This window comes from Sporobolomyces salmoneus (assembly GCF_050403485.1).
Source record: "Sporobolomyces salmoneus JCM6883 DNA, S_salmoneus_JCM6883_v1_ctg85, whole genome shotgun sequence".
Classification (NCBI taxonomy): domain Eukaryota; kingdom Fungi; phylum Basidiomycota; class Microbotryomycetes; order Sporidiobolales; family Sporidiobolaceae; genus Sporobolomyces; species Sporobolomyces salmoneus.
Genome location: NW_027481078.1, coordinates 44,962 through 61,349, shown reverse-complemented (window position 1 = coordinate 61,349; position 16,388 = coordinate 44,962). Strand labels below are relative to the sequence as shown.

Below are 16,388 nucleotides of genomic sequence, written 5' to 3'. Positions count from 1 at the left end.
CCACCCCTCCCCGCGAACCCCCGGGCCCCGTAATATCTACCTTCACCCCGGGCCCTCCGCTTGCGATTTCCCCCCCCCCCCCCCCCTCCTCTACGAGTGGCTTCTGATCGATGACGTACCTTCTTTGCTTCTATCACTCGCAGCGTTAGACCCTCAAGCAATCAAGAACATGGGACGAGAGAGTCACGAGGAGAAGATGGATCGTCTGTTAAAGGAAGACGAACAATCGAAAAACTCTGCGTCTCGCGCGGTGAGTCGTTTCGTTGCGAAAGGTGAGCCTATCTTGTCTTCTCATCGAGCACACACGGTAAGCTGACAAGAGCTGTTTCGACCCTCAGCAAGGGGGAGTTGGAGGAACGTAAAAGTTCTGAGATGGAGTGAGCTCAATTTCATCGTCACCCTCTCCTTGACCGCTCATCGCTGACCGTCTTTCGGTCTACGCTATAGCTCGAAAGGGCTCATACGACTCACGACGCTGAGGACCGATCGTCAACGCAGTTTGAGCTTGTTTTGTTCTCGATTTCCCGTTTTCGTCGAGATCTCCTGTTTCCCGCCCTCTCTCGCCCCCGTCTGTTCATAGACTCTTCTCTCGCATAGACACTTGGGAAGCACTGCAAGAAGCACAGCTTTCCGCCACCCTCATCGTTCATCAATCGGAGACTCTCCGAGTTTCGTTTCGTCTGATCGTGGAAACTTCAGTTCATTCATTCTATGTTCTCAAAGGCAGACTACCACACAGAGAAGAGGGGAAGGGGTATGTTGAGAGGAAAAGCAAGGGAGAGGAAAGGAACGGCATCGAGGACAAAAGGGCGAAAGGACATACACGAAAAGAAAGCTATATCGAAGAAGACGAGAGCGGAGAGGGAGAGTCGTAAATCGGGATTGCGAGAGCGAAATAAGGGATAGAAAGGATACGGAAGGAAGAAGAAGAGGGAAATGCAAATCGTGCGGTTGCAAACAGAAAGCGGAGCGACTCCCGAAAGGGACGCTCGAGGAGAGAAGAGAGGGTAGAGGATAGGGTCACAAAAAGATCTTTTCGGCTTGTTTTCATTATTTACAGGAAATACTACACACAAGGAATTCAACGGAGATAGAAAGAATTTAGCGGTCAGACGAGCGAGCGCAGAGAGAAGAACTGAAGAGAAAGTGAGGGACTTACGTCAGGTACCCTTCTCGAAACGAGAGGTTCTCCTGCTCTTGGTGCTGGGTCGAATTGAAGGCTACAGAGAACGAAGATCATCGGTCAATTTGCGGAAAATTGACAAGTGAAGAGAGAGAGAGCAAGTAAAACTTACAAGGTATATTTGAGGTTTTCGTCAATCTCCATAATTGCCGCTTGATTACCACATCGGTAGCAGTAATTCGGAGCCGAGAAGATCGTAACGACGTTTCGATCATGCGACCAGTTGCTGTGACCAGCAACTTCTTCTTTAGTATCTCTCACAAGCGTCTAATGAAGAGGTTAACGTACAATCCTTCCATAACGAGTTGATGAGCCCTCGCGACCAAAGTCAAACCATTGTTGTGATTGAACGCTTCACTGATATCTTGACCGAACGTGTAACCGGCACCTCGAGGCGAGATTCCCCAACCGCAACGATCATCCGGGTCGGACCAGAGGAGATCACACATGGGTCCTTCGTGGGGGACTTCTTGAACTCGTTCGATCGAACGGATGTGATCGAGAGTGTCGATCGAAGGGGAAAGTCCTCCGTGTAGACAGAAGATCTAAGTCACACGAACGCGCGAGAGAGTGTCAGCGCAGTGAGACGAGGATAGACGTGAAGAGTAGACTTACTTGATCATCAATGAGAGCGGTCAAAGGTAAATAATCGAACAAATCGGTGAAATACTTCCAAACGTTCGCGTTGCCATACTTCCTCAAGCACTCGTCGTAGAACCCATACACCTGCGTGATCTGCCTCGATTCGTGGTTCCCTCGTAGGATCGTGACTCGATCTCGGTATCGAACTTTCAACGCGACGAGTAAAGTGACCGTTTCGACTGAATAGTACCCTCGGTCGACGTAGTCTCCCATGAAGAGGTAATTCGTGTCGGGGGAGTTTCCTCCGATGCGGAACAATTCGGATAGATCGTGCTGAATGAACAGAGACAGGAATCAGCACAAGTTTTAAAACTGTGAGGGAATGGGAGAAACGAACGAATTGACCGTGAATGTCACCACAAACCGTTACTGGACATTTCACAGGTTGTACGTTTGATTCTTCCATCAATACTTCTCGTGCCTACTCAAACGCAATCGAGCGAGGGTCAATATCGTTCTGCGAAGAGAGAAAATGAGGGAGAAGGAAGTTTTTACCTTGTCACATAACCGTTTGATGTCCATCTCTGTGAGTTGCTTGCAATCGGAAAGGTGAGAGATCCCTATCGACAGAACGAACGAGCGAGCGGGTTGTCAGCGACAAGGAACGAGGGAAAGGTGGGGAGCATGATTGAGTGGAATCGAGTCGTTGCGCCTGATTCTGCCTCGTCCCATTCTACTGCAGTCGATAACAGCGTGGTTCCCTCATGCAGGCCGTGTCTAGAGGACTGACTGGGAGTCGGGAGATGACCACATCTCAAATCCTCCATCAATCCATCCTAATCACGCGCCATCCATGCCATCCCTGAACCGTTCCATTTCCCTCTAATTGATCTCCCGATCCTCCTCATGACCCTCTTGTGAGCCCAAGTGTCGAGCCGTGCCGAGACGAGATCGCCCAATTTCGATCGTTTCCACCTCATTCGAAACCCTTCCCGCATGGAAGCTTGTAAAGGTGTGTTGGGCTTACAGGCATCTGTTTCTTGTACGTCCGTCATCCTTTCAAGCTGGGAGGGAGACGCGCGAGGTCGGTTTTGTTGAGATGGAAGTGACGAGGAGGAGAGCGAGGGCGTGGAGGGGACTTTTTTCGGGTTTAGAAAGGCCTGAAACGAGCGAACTGGTTCACAGACGGGCTGGGTACTACTTGAAGAGTCGAAGGTGGTTGGTGATAGTCTATTGGAGTGATAGCAGCGCGAGAGCGGGAGAACGAAACAAAGTTGTGAATTGGAGTTTCTCCCTTCGACCACCACAACTATGTTACTTGAGCCTTATCTTGCTGCTCGGCTCTGATCGCTGGAAGAAGGGCTGCTGCTTGTGCAATGCGCGCGCAAGCCGTTTAGACCGTATCAACGCTTCGGGTCCCTCGCTCTTTCGTGACGCAAAATCTCGTTGCCTGCCACCATGGTGCACAGAGCACCCTCAACGCGATACGCATATGATCCTGAGACCCTCGAGACGTCGACAGGACTCTGGACCGAGTATCGAAAGCGTCGCTCTTTACAAGGAATCAAGTGAGTTTTCCCCCTTTTGCTCGACGCTTCCAGAGCTGAACCACCCTAAGCGCCATCAAAGGTCAAGGAAGATTGATACATATACCTCGAGCAGTACTGCAAGATCGGAGGCAGGTAACCATGCTTTCGAAGCCGTGATACCGTGAAAACACCAGAGAGTGAGTTTTGCTTTTCTTCCCTTTTCTGTCAAGTTGAGCTAAACGAGCCAACCTGAGCTGATTTGACTCCGTTCATTCAGATAAGACGGTCTACCTTCCATCAGAGACTCTGTTCAACCAGCAAGGGTCTACAGAGGCAGAGCAAGCTCTCAAATGATCATTTTCCGTCGATTTCGTCCTGCGCCACCTCCCTTTGTCTAGTCCCTCGCATACCCTATAGCTCTAAACTACACTTGGCCAGCCCATAGCGAGACGATATCTCGCAGGTAACGCTTGTCCTGTCGTGCGAACTGATTGTATGCGAGGTTCGTGCACTCGGAAAATCAGTGTCACTCTCTCTCGATACCTTGAAGCGTTCACTCTCGCAGCTTGCGACTCTTTACAGGTAACCTCGCTCCGTTCAAGCGAAGTTCCGAAAAAAAGATGTCCGAACTTCTCTCGATTTTCGTTCTTTTTTTCCCCACTCCTTTTGATCTCCCTTCTCCTCTTCTCTCTCCCTCAGCTCATCAACACCTCTCGGAATGACTTCACTAGGATCGGAAGGACTTGAACCACCTCTCTCCGATTCGATAACCGCAGAAACTTCAACTTCGACTTCGAGTTCAGCAGCAGCGAAAACGACGGAGATCATTACGGATGTTAGTTGTGAAAGATGTAGGAAACGACGAGGTCAGTCTCTCTCTCACTCTCTCTATATCTCCCTGAGTCTCTTTTCGAGGAGTTCAGCTGAACGAAGATGAGTGACGGATTCAGTGAAATGTAATCGAACTTTCCCTCGTTGTTCAAACTGTTTCACTCGTGGAGATAAATGTAACTTGGCCGATTGGACTCCACTCGATCAACAAGGAGGAGGAGGAGGGAACAAGAGATTCAAAGGTAGAGGAGGAGTTGGAGGAGGAGGGAAACGTAGAAAAGGTTCGTCGAGCTTTATCTCTCTCTCTCTCTCTTCGTTCGTCCATTGCTCACTCAAGATGGGGAAGTAACAGCGATACATCATCTAACGAGCTCAGTTACTCCCGAACCCGTCTTGAATCCGACGAACTCGAAACGTTCAACTCGTCAATCTCAATCTCAAACGAAACTTTCTCCTCCCTCTCTGTCGGATTCCCTCTCGGCTCTCCAACAACGACGTCAATCTCCTCTCGATTCCCTCACCTCCCCCATCATATCAACTTCTTCAACCACTTTTTTCGACCCTTCCGCGTCCGGTTCCACATCGACGTTCTTCTCCCCTCAGACTCAGACTCAATTCCCTCCCCTCGCGACTTCTCCTACTACTTCCCTCTCGCTTCCACTCTCGATTTCTCCTCCCATCTCGTTCCTTCCTTTCAAAGACGTCTTACAACGTCGTCAACCTCGTTTAACACTCTGTCAAGTCTTCATCCAAGGAGAATCAGCGCTCAATGGCCTCGGACTCGAATCGTCGTCGTCGTCGTCGTCATCGTCGGGGAGTGTTTTCGATCTCCCTCTCCTCCGCTCCCAACTCGAGTCGATTTGTCCCTCTGAAAGTTCCTCCTCCTCCTCCGAATCGAGTTGTCTCTTCTTCCCTTCTCCTTCTTCTTCCTCTTCTTCTTCCAAATCGACCCTCAATGACACCTTCACCTCGTTCGACAATTTGAATTCGACGAAAGAACCAACTCCTTCCGAAGCGAACGAAGCACTTTCAGTCTATTTCTCTCGAATCGAACCGACTCTACATTTGTTCCCTACGAATCAATCCCGACAATTCCTCTATGACGGCGTCAAGACCCATTGGAGGACTCCCTCTGTCTCAGGAGGAGGGACGCAAGGAGGAGGAGATGGAAAGGGAGAAGGAGGGATGGAGTGGAAAGGATTATATTTAGCGACGGTAGCGAGTTGTGCGATAGTTAGTAACGATGTTGGATTCATTTCGAACGCGAGGGAATGGATGAAGGGGGCGATAGAGATCGTTATGAGGGAATTACGTGAGTCCTTCTCCTCACTCTCACAAGCGAAAAAGGAGAACTGACAACTTTCGAAAGGAATTAGGTTTCGCTTCCCAACCAACTCTCAACTCTCTTCGAACTCTCCTATTAGTACTTCAAACGTCGCTACTAGGAGTTCAGAAACACCTCGATTTGAACGACCTCCTAGCGTTTCTACCAATCTTCGTTTCGGCGGCTTTCAAACTCGAATTGAATTTTGATCCGATTGATTTAGGGTTTACTGAGACGGAAGAAGTAGAAGAGAGGAGAGGGTTGTGGTGGCATGTCGTGAGGTTGGAATTGTTCGTGCTCCCTCTTCCTCAGTCTCTGGCCTGCAGAACGAACTGATCAGTCGACGGAGACGAACAGAATTTGGACACTTCTCCTCGAAACTTCTTCCCCTACGATCGATCTCTCTACCTCGACTACTCGTCTCCCTCTCTATCTCGACTCGACTCCCGAGCTCACTTCTCCAACCCCTTCCGTCGCTAGCGTCTCTCAAGTTTTCCTGCTCAATTCTCGACTACTCAAACTCCTCCATTCTTCTCAACCTCGCCCTCTCCACGAGCTTCAATCCTTCGCCCGGGAGATCCTCGAATGCGCGAAAGGACTAGAGGAGGAAGAAGGAGCTGGAGAGGGAGCAGGGAAAGAATTGGAAAAGGCGATTTTATGGTTCGGATTATTGAGATTGGAATCGTTTGGGGAAGAAACTATTGGGATGAACGTCTTGAGCGACGAGGAATGGAGTTCTACTGTCTGTCAGTCTCCTTCCCTTCCTTTCTCTCCACTAGAGAACGAAAACTGATAAGGTCCGAGTTTTGTTAGGGAATCTCTTGAATCTCGTTTCCCGCGTCCCAAACTCCGCCATGTCTTCTCGACTCCCTCTCCTTCTCCTAATCTTCCATTCCTCCTCGCTAACTTCTCTTCGTCTCTCCCGTGCGCTCCTCTGTCTCTCCTCCCTACCTTTGCTCCTCACTAACCTGTCCCGTTTTTTCTGTTTTAGGTCTCCCACTCTCTCAACTCCCCCTCCGACTCTCCCTCTCTTCCCAACTCTCAACGCTCACTCAAACGCTCCGAACGACTCCTTGGCCGAGTTATTTACATAGATACATCAAAAGAGGAGTCGTCGTGATTGAGTTCTTGACGAAGAGGGTAAATGAATCGGTTTGGGAGTTCGTTGGAGGGACGATGGGGATACCGGTACCGGACCCTTCTTTGTCGTTTGAAGAACCCGGAGAAGAGGAAGCAGGAGAGGGAGGAGGGGAGGAATGTTGAGCTTGAAAAGCATTCGGAAAAAGGAAAAGGAAAAAGGAAAAAGGAAAAAGTATTCTCTCTCGCATCCCTAATCACTCATTCAAACTCGCACATACTATAGCTCCTTCGCATCATTACTCGCATCTCTCTCGTACTTGTGTTGATCTGACTGTCTCCGTCTTCCTGTACTTGTAAGCTTTCTGTTTGTCGTCGTTTGTTGACTTGAAATTCTTTGCGAAAATGTAAAATCTTCTTCTCGTGTCTCTCATAAATTCGCTCTGGCCATCGAGCAGAGTACGAGTACATACTATCACTCAATTCGACGCGTTCATTACCTTGCAACGTCTCGAACGAACCGGCAAACTTTGTCCGTCATCGACTTTTTGTTGTGCTCTCTCACTTCCACTTTCCCGACTTCTCGAATACGACGCGCACTAGAATGGTAGCGAGTAAATCCCCGATCCTCAGCTGTCACCCCGGTTCCCTCAACTCGTTCGCGTTGAAACTACGAAGTTCGTCTCTCATCTCATCTCCCTCTCCCTTCCCGCCTCCTCTCTCTCCCTCCCTACTGACCCCTCTCTACGCGTATCTAGGTTCCGACACTCTCACTTCTCTCCGCGAACGTTGTTCCCGCAAGCTCGCCCTCCCACCTTCCGAACTCTGTGAACTCTCACTCAAATACCTCTGGTTCGAAGTCTACTACTCGCTTCAAGACGAAGACGATTTCTCTATCTTCCAACAACGTCATGCGAATTCGGATGAAGTGACGGTTCTGTTGAGTAGTCCGAGTATACCGACGGAGAACCCTTCGATCGCTAGTATTAGTTCGATACCCCCCTCTTCGGCTGCGACTAGCTCGTTCTCTTCATCACCTCATCATCATCATCACCAGCATGGACTACCGGGAGCACCAGGAAGAGGGAGGAGTGGGACGGAGGAAGGATCAGTGTATTCAAATTCGAATCAATCGTTCCTTTACGGAAGAGGGATCGATCCACAATCCACTCGATCTCAAACTTCAATGCATCTAGTAACTTCATCAGAGTTCTCGAACGGAGGAGGAGGAGGGAGTGTCAAGAGTGGGAGAACGGGGAAAAGTCAGGGAACGACGATTGGAAAAGGTTCGATCGCGACGACGACGAGGACCAAGAGGACAAAGAGTTTGGCTCCGACTGTACCGGAACATAAGATTAAATTTGAGGAGTTTCATAATCAGGTGAGGAGTCGCGATCATTACGAGCAAGAAAATCAGAAAGGAAAAAACTGATAGTTCCTCTTGCTCTCGATTCTTTACAGCTCGGAGTAAGAACATTCATTGGTTCGATAGGTCCAGTCGAAAACGTTCGAATGATGGTACGTTCTCCCTTTCTCTTCCCATTCCCCCTTTCCTCCCACTCACAGACTGATTCCTGTCGTCTCTTCGGTTCGATCCAGATGAAATCCGGCCATCGAGCATGTTACATGTCGCGCGCGTTCGCTCAACAACACAATTTCATTCCTGCCGATGCCGCCCCTGGGTTCTATGGGTTCTCGGGAATCACAAATTTGGGAGTTTGGCCAATCAAGGTAAGTTCCTCTCCCTTCTTCCTTTCTCTCCCGGAGAGAGAATGAGGAACTGATGAGTGGTGATGGTGAGCAATAGGTGGGGAGTAAGACGGTAGAACAACAAGTCATGCTAGTGGAAAATTCGTATTTCCCTGTTATTCTCGGTCGGTACGTCCTCTCGCTCTCCATCCCTTCTCTCTCTCTCCCGCCCCCTTTCTGCGTGTGGAAGAGAACTAATCAAGTGAGCGAGAGCATACAGATCATTCATGGAGAGAAGAGGAGTCCGTACCGATCCATTAGATCAAACCTCTGTAGTCTTCATGGATACGAACGAAGCGATTCCGACCGATTTGGTGATCGTTAAAGATAAACAAGGGAGAGTAGTACCTATCTCCTAATCCTTTCAGTCCCTCCGACGACGACAATCAATAGACCCTTTTGGCTTCTCGCTCTTCTTTTCTTTCTAAAAACTAATAGTTTTCCTGTTTTCTCTCCCTCTGTGCTTTCAATCCTGATACCGTGTGTCCTGAACAACTAGTAGTAGTCATTCCATTCTCTCGAAACTGTTCTCTCTCTCTCTACTGCTGCAGATTAATCATCCCTAGTAATTCTTTCAATCTCTGTAAACACTCGCGCAAATCATTCTTCTCATTTTTCGCGAGATCTTTTGAGTCGCCATCTCCTGGTCTGAGAGCTTCCAAATGTAGAGTAGAAGAACGATCAATTGCTCTGCAAGAAATAATCCTTTGCTCGTGACTACTAGTAATCGTCTCCCCTCGAAACGATTTCTTTACATGTTGGTCGAAGCAAAATCGTATGTTCCTACATCCCTCCGACCATGTCAGTCAACTCAAAGCCAATACATAGTAGAAAAAGAGATGGGAGGGCTTACGGATTGAGCCGTTTGACTCCCCTCGATATCGCACAATGGAGGATAATCTTGTACCAATCCCGTTTCGACCAATTCTTTCAACTGAACCACCAAATACTTCATCAGTGACTGATTCTTCAGCAAGAGATGAAGGGGATGAGAGAGCTCACTCCGATGAGGTAAGCCGTTTCACCGATTCGATCCAGGTAGCGACGACACCAAGGGAGAGTACCAAAGTTTCGATCGATCACTCCGAGGAGGCGTTTTGCGGATGCGGATCTAATCGAGTTGAGAGAGAATAGGAGAAAGTAAGTTCTCGGGTGAAGAAGAGAGAGAGAGGAGAGAATGGAGAGATGATTCGTACCGTAAGGGAACTTTCGAGTTTGATGGCATGCGAGCGTAATGAGAACAAACTCCCTGTCAACACCAATCCCATCAGTGTCTCCATTTCTCATGCCTCGCAGACCCTCTTCCACTCTCGATGCTCGTCGAACGAAACGTACCTCATCCCTAACTCTGCCCGACCCAGTCGTTCCAAACGTCTCAATCGCGAAATATTCCCCTTCCTCCATTTTCACGTCGTACTCTTCATCGTCCTCGTTCATTTTCACGATCGGGACCGATTTCCCGGCGTGAATCGTATAGGGTTCGATCGAGTGTCCCGTGAGATTACGGATTGATTTGACTAGATCGAACGAAGTGAGATCAGTTGGAGGCAAGGAGAAACAGGAGAGAAGAGAGAGCAGAGAGAGGGAGAGGGAGACGGAGAATGAGACGAACCAGGAAGAGTTTTTCCGTTGACTTCAACTTCGTACGATTCCATCGTTTCTTGGATTGCCGCTCCGATATCTCCCATTCGAACGTCGATACCCGCTTCCTGATCAACGTCGCCATCATCGTCAGCGTTTCTTCGTTCTCGAATGGAAGCGAAACGAAATGCAAATTTTGTTTCCGTTTCGACAGGAAAAAGAGAGACTCTTTGAGCTTACTCGAACACCAGTTTCGGTAGCTTCTCGACAAGCTAGTAGTAGGTTATCGTAAGTCGGTTCGAAATTGAGGGTGAAAGCCGAATCGACGATTCTCCCATTCACATGAACTCCGAAATCGACCTTCAGAGTATCCTCATACAGGAGAACTACACCCTCACAGGAATCCACATAAGTCTCACTAACTCACACTCTCGGTAAAGAGAGAAGAAGAGGGGGGAAAAGTGCTAACCAGTTTTATCTCCAGCATTCGGACTAAAATGCGCCGCACAATGATTCCGATTCACTCCCGTCGGGAATCCAATCCCACTCTTCATCCCATTCTCCTCCACCAACGCTCTCGTTCCATTCTCGATCAACTCGACGATCTCGGTCATCGTCATTCCCGGTTTGATCGATTTGCGAGCGTATTGTCGAACTTGACGATGCACTTCGGCGGCTCGTCGAATCGCGTTGTAATTGTTGGGCGAGTCGGGTCCTTCGGAGAGGAGTTGTCGTTCGAGAGCTCGGAGCTCTTCGGAGGTAGTGCGGTAAGCGTTGCTGTCACATCGCGAGAAAAGGAAAATATTGAAAACCCGTCAGATTTGCGCGTTTCCCTCTGAACTGAAGAGGGGGAAAGGGTGAACGGACTCGTTGATATAATCATGACATTCTCCAACGGGATACTGTCCATTCTTGTATTGTTTCGAAACGGGTACGGTCGGAGGTTCAGTTTGGGGAATTAAAGGTCCTTCCACAACTCCTGCAGCACCATTCGTTGCCTTCTTCTTCTTCTTGGGCTTCTTCTTCTCTGTTTACTCACGACGTCGATTAGCTCACAGCGCACAGTGGGGTAAGAGAGGGAATGAGAGAGAGAGAGAGCTTACTCTTCTTCTTGTCTGTGATTCACGACAAGCAAGGGTCAGAGGTCAGTAGGCTTACAGTGAGGCAAGAGAAAGTGAGCTTAGCTGCTTACCGGTTCCAGTCGTAGCATCCCCCCCGTTCTCTTCCTCTCCATCTTCATCTTCCCCTTCTTCGGCAGCAGGAGAATCTTTCTTCGCTTCTTCCGCTGTTTGGTCTAGCTTGACTGAGGAAAGTTCTTGTGTTGGTGGAACTACTGCTTCGGCTGTTGTTGCTGACATTGTTGTCGGATTTGAAAGGTGCGAAAGCGCAACTTTCGAAGCGGTGCAAGAAATTTCTCTCCCAAGTTCTCACTTGGCGCTCTCTCTTCCGCTCGCACACGGCAGAGTGTGGAAGGTCGGAAAGTTTTGGTATGGTACTCTTGCAACGACAACGCAGCAGCAAAAGGCAGTAGAGAAGGACGATGAAGTTATCCAGAAAAGCGCTCAAGATTTCAAAAAGAATCTATCTACTTCTTTCCCTTGGTTTGTTGAGCGATAACCTGTCCGAATCCGACATGATTCAATCAGTCACAATTCAATGCGTCTGAGTGAGGGAATGAGTTGGGAACGCACCCTCTTTACGATCTTTGCCTCTTCAACGAGGAAAGCACGAACGATTCGATCACGAACGCAGTTGGCGCATCGCGAACCTCCGTAAGCACGTTGAACAGTCTTTTCTCGCTTCGAGATTTGAGCGTATTCACGGGGACGAAGAGCGGGGACCTAACAAACATCCCGACTTTCAATCAGTTTTCGAAATTTGAGAGAGAGAATTTAGGGACTTACACCGGGAAGAGCGATGTGGCAGTCACCGCACTTGGGAGCAGCAGCCGATTTCTTGACTTGAATGAAACGGAGCTTTCCACCTTTGGAGAGCGAGAGGAAGGAGGAGAGGTCAGTATGATTCGAAAGAGAGATTCGAAACTCAACAATTTTGTTTTCCGGATCTGTCTTTCCTCCACCTCTTCTGCCGTAGTTCCTTCCGTTATGTTTCTCCATAGCTCCCCCGTCACGTTACAGCCTGATTTATGCTCTCCCGAGCTCTCTCCCAGCTTCCCTTGCCTTCAGAATCTCTCCCTCATTCGTTCTCCCGTCTTTCCCGTTCAATCCACTCCAAACAACCTCTGATTGGATTCTCCCGGCAGAATCTGTTCCCGAGAAGACGAGAAAAGGCTGAGAGAGAGGAGAGAAATGTACCGGGCGTCTTGATGATACGCTTGCCGTTCGACTTGGTCGAGTAACTCTTGCGGGTTCGGAGGGTAACACGTTGAACCATGGCGAAAAGCTATTCAATCGTAGGGTCGTCGGTGAAGTTGAGAGGGTTTTTGGTGAAGTTTTTCGATTGGGGTGAATTGGAAGAGTTTGAAGAGCAAGGGGAGCACAGAGGAAAGAGGCAAGCGAGTCAGTGGACTGTATAAGAACTTTGGAGAGTACGTAGACGTACAGGCGGCGCTGAACAAGAGACACAGAGGAGAAGGAGAGTTCTTCGAGAGCTTGTTGCGCTTCAACTCCTTTCCGACTCCGATCTCTCAACTCTCGACCTCTACAAGCAGTGAGCCGGTACTCTGAGCACTTATGGGCCGTTTATCAGCAAGCACGCGCGACTACAACAGCACGAACCCGTTCGCCAGACAATCCCTGGAGTTTCGACCTCGAATTCGCTTCACTACTCCACAGCTGACTTCTGGCGAGCTCAGCATCGACTGGAGATAGTTCATAAGCTGCTTAGGTGTACTTGATGGACCACTCTTCTTGCTGAGAGGCATGACATAAGACGTCTCCGATTCGAATCGGCGACTCGGACTGTTTCTTCTCCACAATCTCTTTCCCCTCCTCTCTTTCCTTCCTTCCCTTCACTTTCTCGACCCTTCTCTATTTGACTCCACTCCGACTCCCTTCGCCCCCCTTTAAGCTCACTCCGAAGCCCCCTGCGCCTCTTCTCGACCTCTCGCTACAGAAACCAAAGATGCCGGTTAACAACTCGTTCTACGCTATCCCTGCCGTCTGGGTAGTAGGTATGAGCTCTCACTGGTTCGCCATATACCTCACGAAGGCCTCCAAGGCGATTCCGGACTTTGATAACACCGACGTTCGATCCTTCCAAGCGAAAATCGCTGCGATGGACCGCAAGAATCCCGTACGTCCTCCCTGAACTCCTTTCTTACTACTCGTGGTAGATCCTGACTCGACGCGGAAACCCGCAGGTCGTTGGGAAATACGTTCGAGCCGAAGCCGCAACCGCAAACACCTATGAAACGCTCCCTCTCTTCGCTTGTGCCGTCCTCGCAGGCGCCGTAGCGAGGTTACCGTTGGAGAGTCAACACAAGTTTGCGTTCAGTTATGTCGCATTGAGGGCGGTTTACTCGGTCCGTCTCTCAACTTGCTCGGGTAGGAACCGAGTTCTTCGTGAGGATACCGGAGAGTTGACGCATTTGTATGAGTGCCGATAGCTACTTTACGTGAATGTTACGAATCAGAAATTGTCTGGATTGAGGAGTGTCGTCTGGTTGACCGGTACGTCTTTCTCTCCTAACCCGTTTCATCTTCGGGGCCAGAAAACGAGAAACTGATCCAATCTTTCCTCCTCGCGTTCACTCCCCCCTTCCTTTCGATTCCAAACACTTCGCCTCTTCTTTTCATCTCGCCGTATCATTATCTGTACGAACCAGGTGTCGTCTCGATCTTCAACCAATTCATTCAAGCTGGAAAATCCTTCAACCAAGCTTACTAAACGACTTCAACCCGAAACGTATTCGTCTGCGAGTAAACAAGGAAGGCAGGTCAAGCAACTGAAGGAAAGAATGTTTAGCATGAGGAGGGAAAGTGCACGATGTCGAAGGGACACGAAGGACGTAGCGATTTGTACAGGTTCACGATGAAACGAAATCGAAAGCAGTTTTAATCAGTCTCAAGACTCCAGTCTGGACGGTGTACGAGGTTACGAGGCTCTCTCACTATGTTGCTTCTTGCTCTCTGGCCCGTTCGACGTCGCAACTTCGCTCGAGAACAAAGCAGGCAATATCGAACGAAAATCGAATAAGGATGCAGTTGCGAATAAGCTCAACGATACATACAGAACCACACATCTCCCTCATTCATCTCGTCTAATGAGGTCTCGTCACAAACTTTGTCAATCCATCGTTCCAACTCATCACCCTCAATGCCGAAACTAACGAAACCTGACTATCCAACGTCCCTACGAACCCTTTCCCGATCGACAAAATCGCTTGATCGACTGCGCTATCCCACCAACCACTCGAGGCGCCGTACCGTTCGCGGAGGAGGGAGGAGGTACCGACGGAGGGAGAGGAATGGTTGATTGTGAACCAGCCGAGGGAAGAGAGGGAGGAATGGAACGAAGGGGAGGTCTCGTCGGTCGTAACGAGGACTGTGAGTCGAAACAAGCCAGATTCAGTACTCTTCCGGCTCGCGCAAGAGGATGAAAAGAGTCCCGGCTCACCTTTCGTGTCTCCGGGAAGTTCCTTCTTCAACTCCTCGACCGCCTTCTGATATGACTCGATCGGAGCGACGCATCCTGACCCAGAGTTACACCACGAAGCGAAGTCCCCCCTCCTGATGTGAACCGTGATCAAGTTCGGGACTCCTTCACCGGGGTTGAGTTGCAGAGTTCGTTCGATCGCGAGAAGAGCGATTTCCCAAACTGCTGGAGTGAAATCGAGGTACTGTCCGACAGACCACCACTCTACTCGGCGCAACGGGTGTCAGTCGAGAGCAGTCGGGAGAAAGAAAGAGAATGAGCACTGACCAGGATGAACCCCTCTCATCGAGGGATGCAACAATTTGCTCATTCCCCCTTCTGTAGCCTGTACTCCTTCCGTATACTTGTAATCCGTATTCCACCATGTCCTAGGTGCCGAAACTCCAGCTCTCGTCAATCCCCAGATATTGGTCCAGCACATCAATTGATCGTCTTTCAGATTCCTCGGTAGTGCGCGACCTGTCTCGTTCGCGACTTGTCCGAGGGAGGAAAGTCGACTGGGGAAATCATAGTCGGAGAGGATGTGGCCTTCGATGGAATTCGAGGCGAAGGAATAGGGTCGTTCGATGGACCATGCTGATGAAGAGAGTTTGTAATCCCCGAAAGAGCGCCTACAGTCAAAATCTTCTGCGACGTCAGCTGAGGGTCAAAAAGCTGAAGGAAGAGAAGCCTGACCCGTCGTGAAATCCATTCCAGGAGAAAATGCAGCCGATATCGTCTTGTTTCGCTTGTCTCGATCGGTAATCTTTTACGTCGCTCCATTCGACGAATAGCGTTCCAGTCTATGTCCATGATTTGCCAGCTCAGACGAAGTTCGAGATGAGGGAGAAAGACGAGAGAAACTCACTTGAAGACGAAACTTTTCCAGATCGAACAAATCTCCCATCCTCACCGAACTCGTCCCGTAATGATCTCCATCCTTCCAAATCGATGGTACGATCGCGATTCTTTGAGTTTGTTGAGCAAGGTGAAGGAGAGAGAATGCTGATAAGAGTTGACCGACTTCTCCAGACCATGAATCGGCTGTGAGGTAGCGCAAGTCTTTCCGTAGGGCGTCATACATTGAAAGAGCCGGAGCTTCTGCCGTCAACAGCTGAATTCCATCAAGTTAGTTGGGCGCAACAATCGAAGAACGAAAATTAAAGGATTTCGAGCTTACCCCCTTCGCACCCGGTACTCCTTTCCTTCCTACCGCATTCAGCTTCGACTTCCTCGGTCCTAATCTCACTACATTCTCCCCTTCAGTCTGTGCGAATCTCTCCCTAGCCCTCCACGCATCCTCCTTGACCCTCAGCTCTTTCCGAAACCCTTTCGTTTGTTCTCCCAAAATTCCCGTCGCCAATACGCTCGACAAGACGAATCCGACAATGACCCATAATACTGGATGACTCGGACGACGTTTCAAGGTGAATGGTGATGAAGTCGTCGAAGGGAACCGACTCAAGGAGTCTGGGGAGTTCGGTGTCGAAGAACTCGAGGAATTCGAAGGACTTAATTGAAAGTAGTCAGGTTTGGTTGTCGACTCCCACGCTGTACGGATCCGTCCGACGGCACTGAGTATCGTCGACATGGTACAGAAAGGAGAGAGGAAGAAGCTCCTCGAAGTGTTCTCGCCAAGCGGGTCAACACAAAGCTTGAGACAAGCTTTTCTGCGGAGCCGTGTTGCTGTACCGAACCGGGTCGGCCTACCGAAGGGAACCCAGTGCTGCACAACCCGAATGCACGCACCTTTTACATCCAGCGTTTAGGAGAGCGAGGGCGGACGTCGAGGAGGAGTTTCGAACGGTGAGGAACAGTCGATCGTGGACCTTGCAATCTGTTTGACCACCCGCATGTAGGGAGTCCTGAGTGTTGTGTGCCGTACTCTGTCATCGACCAGAGCATCCTCAGATTGAATGGGAAATAAGGAGGATGT

At 49.6% G+C, this 16,388-nt stretch overlaps 7 protein-coding genes across 7 annotated transcripts; 3 read left to right on the top strand and 4 right to left on the bottom strand.

Annotated features, from left to right (window-relative positions):
* Nucleotides 1-1,054: 1,054 nt before the first annotated feature.
* Nucleotides 1,055-2,820, bottom strand: JCM6883_001794 (serine/threonine-protein phosphatase; the record flags this gene model as incomplete). The annotated part of the gene is made up of 8 exons (XM_076635162.1): nucleotides 1,055-1,066; nucleotides 1,160-1,220; nucleotides 1,296-1,409; nucleotides 1,472-1,728; nucleotides 1,799-2,098; nucleotides 2,163-2,246; nucleotides 2,321-2,385; nucleotides 2,793-2,820. 8 exons carry the CDS (start codon nucleotides 2,818-2,820, stop codon nucleotides 1,055-1,057), a joined length of 921 nt encoding a protein of 306 aa, XP_076484878.1.
* Nucleotides 2,821-4,012: 1,192 nt separating this feature from the next.
* Nucleotides 4,013-6,712, top strand: JCM6883_001793 (Zn(II)2Cys6 transcription factor domain-containing protein; the record flags this gene model as incomplete). Its single annotated transcript, XM_076635161.1, has 7 exons — nucleotides 4,013-4,160; nucleotides 4,245-4,406; nucleotides 4,478-5,437; nucleotides 5,502-5,739; nucleotides 5,807-6,195; nucleotides 6,263-6,373; nucleotides 6,441-6,712. 7 exons carry the CDS (start codon nucleotides 4,013-4,015, stop codon nucleotides 6,710-6,712), a joined length of 2,280 nt encoding a protein of 759 aa, XP_076484877.1.
* A 418-nt stretch (nucleotides 6,713-7,130) lies between these two features.
* Nucleotides 7,131-8,634, top strand: JCM6883_001792 (uncharacterized protein; the record flags this gene model as incomplete). The annotated part of the gene is made up of 6 exons (XM_076635160.1): nucleotides 7,131-7,203; nucleotides 7,285-7,907; nucleotides 7,988-8,044; nucleotides 8,126-8,257; nucleotides 8,334-8,404; nucleotides 8,496-8,634. 6 exons carry the CDS (start codon nucleotides 7,131-7,133, stop codon nucleotides 8,632-8,634), a joined length of 1,095 nt encoding a protein of 364 aa, XP_076484876.1.
* Nucleotides 8,635-8,995: 361 nt separating this feature from the next.
* Nucleotides 8,996-11,214, bottom strand: MAP2 (methionine aminopeptidase; the record flags this gene model as incomplete). The annotated part of the gene is made up of 11 exons (XM_076635159.1): nucleotides 8,996-9,058; nucleotides 9,129-9,209; nucleotides 9,278-9,386; nucleotides 9,472-9,524; nucleotides 9,611-9,792; nucleotides 9,888-9,984; nucleotides 10,097-10,242; nucleotides 10,326-10,633; nucleotides 10,724-10,883; nucleotides 10,960-10,971; nucleotides 11,049-11,214. The coding sequence occupies 11 exons, from the start codon at nucleotides 11,212-11,214 to the stop codon at nucleotides 8,996-8,998; spliced, it is 1,377 nt and encodes a 458-aa protein (XP_076484875.1).
* A 227-nt stretch (nucleotides 11,215-11,441) lies between these two features.
* Nucleotides 11,442-12,250, bottom strand: JCM6883_001790 (60S ribosomal protein L34; the record flags this gene model as incomplete). The annotated part of the gene is made up of 4 exons (XM_076635158.1): nucleotides 11,442-11,474; nucleotides 11,548-11,697; nucleotides 11,761-11,840; nucleotides 12,172-12,250. The coding sequence occupies 4 exons, from the start codon at nucleotides 12,248-12,250 to the stop codon at nucleotides 11,442-11,444; spliced, it is 342 nt and encodes a 113-aa protein (XP_076484874.1).
* Nucleotides 12,251-12,940: 690 nt separating this feature from the next.
* Nucleotides 12,941-13,705, top strand: JCM6883_001789 (MAPEG family protein; the record flags this gene model as incomplete). Its single annotated transcript, XM_076635157.1, has 4 exons — nucleotides 12,941-13,111; nucleotides 13,179-13,340; nucleotides 13,425-13,488; nucleotides 13,644-13,705. The coding sequence occupies 4 exons, from the start codon at nucleotides 12,941-12,943 to the stop codon at nucleotides 13,703-13,705; spliced, it is 459 nt and encodes a 152-aa protein (XP_076484873.1).
* Nucleotides 13,706-14,078: 373 nt separating this feature from the next.
* Nucleotides 14,079-16,043, bottom strand: JCM6883_001788 (O-fucosyltransferase family protein; the record flags this gene model as incomplete). The annotated part of the gene is made up of 6 exons (XM_076635156.1): nucleotides 14,079-14,362; nucleotides 14,435-14,677; nucleotides 14,741-15,084; nucleotides 15,149-15,255; nucleotides 15,321-15,566; nucleotides 15,633-16,043. The coding sequence occupies 6 exons, from the start codon at nucleotides 16,041-16,043 to the stop codon at nucleotides 14,079-14,081; spliced, it is 1,635 nt and encodes a 544-aa protein (XP_076484872.1).
* Between the last annotated feature and the right edge of the window lie 345 nt (nucleotides 16,044-16,388).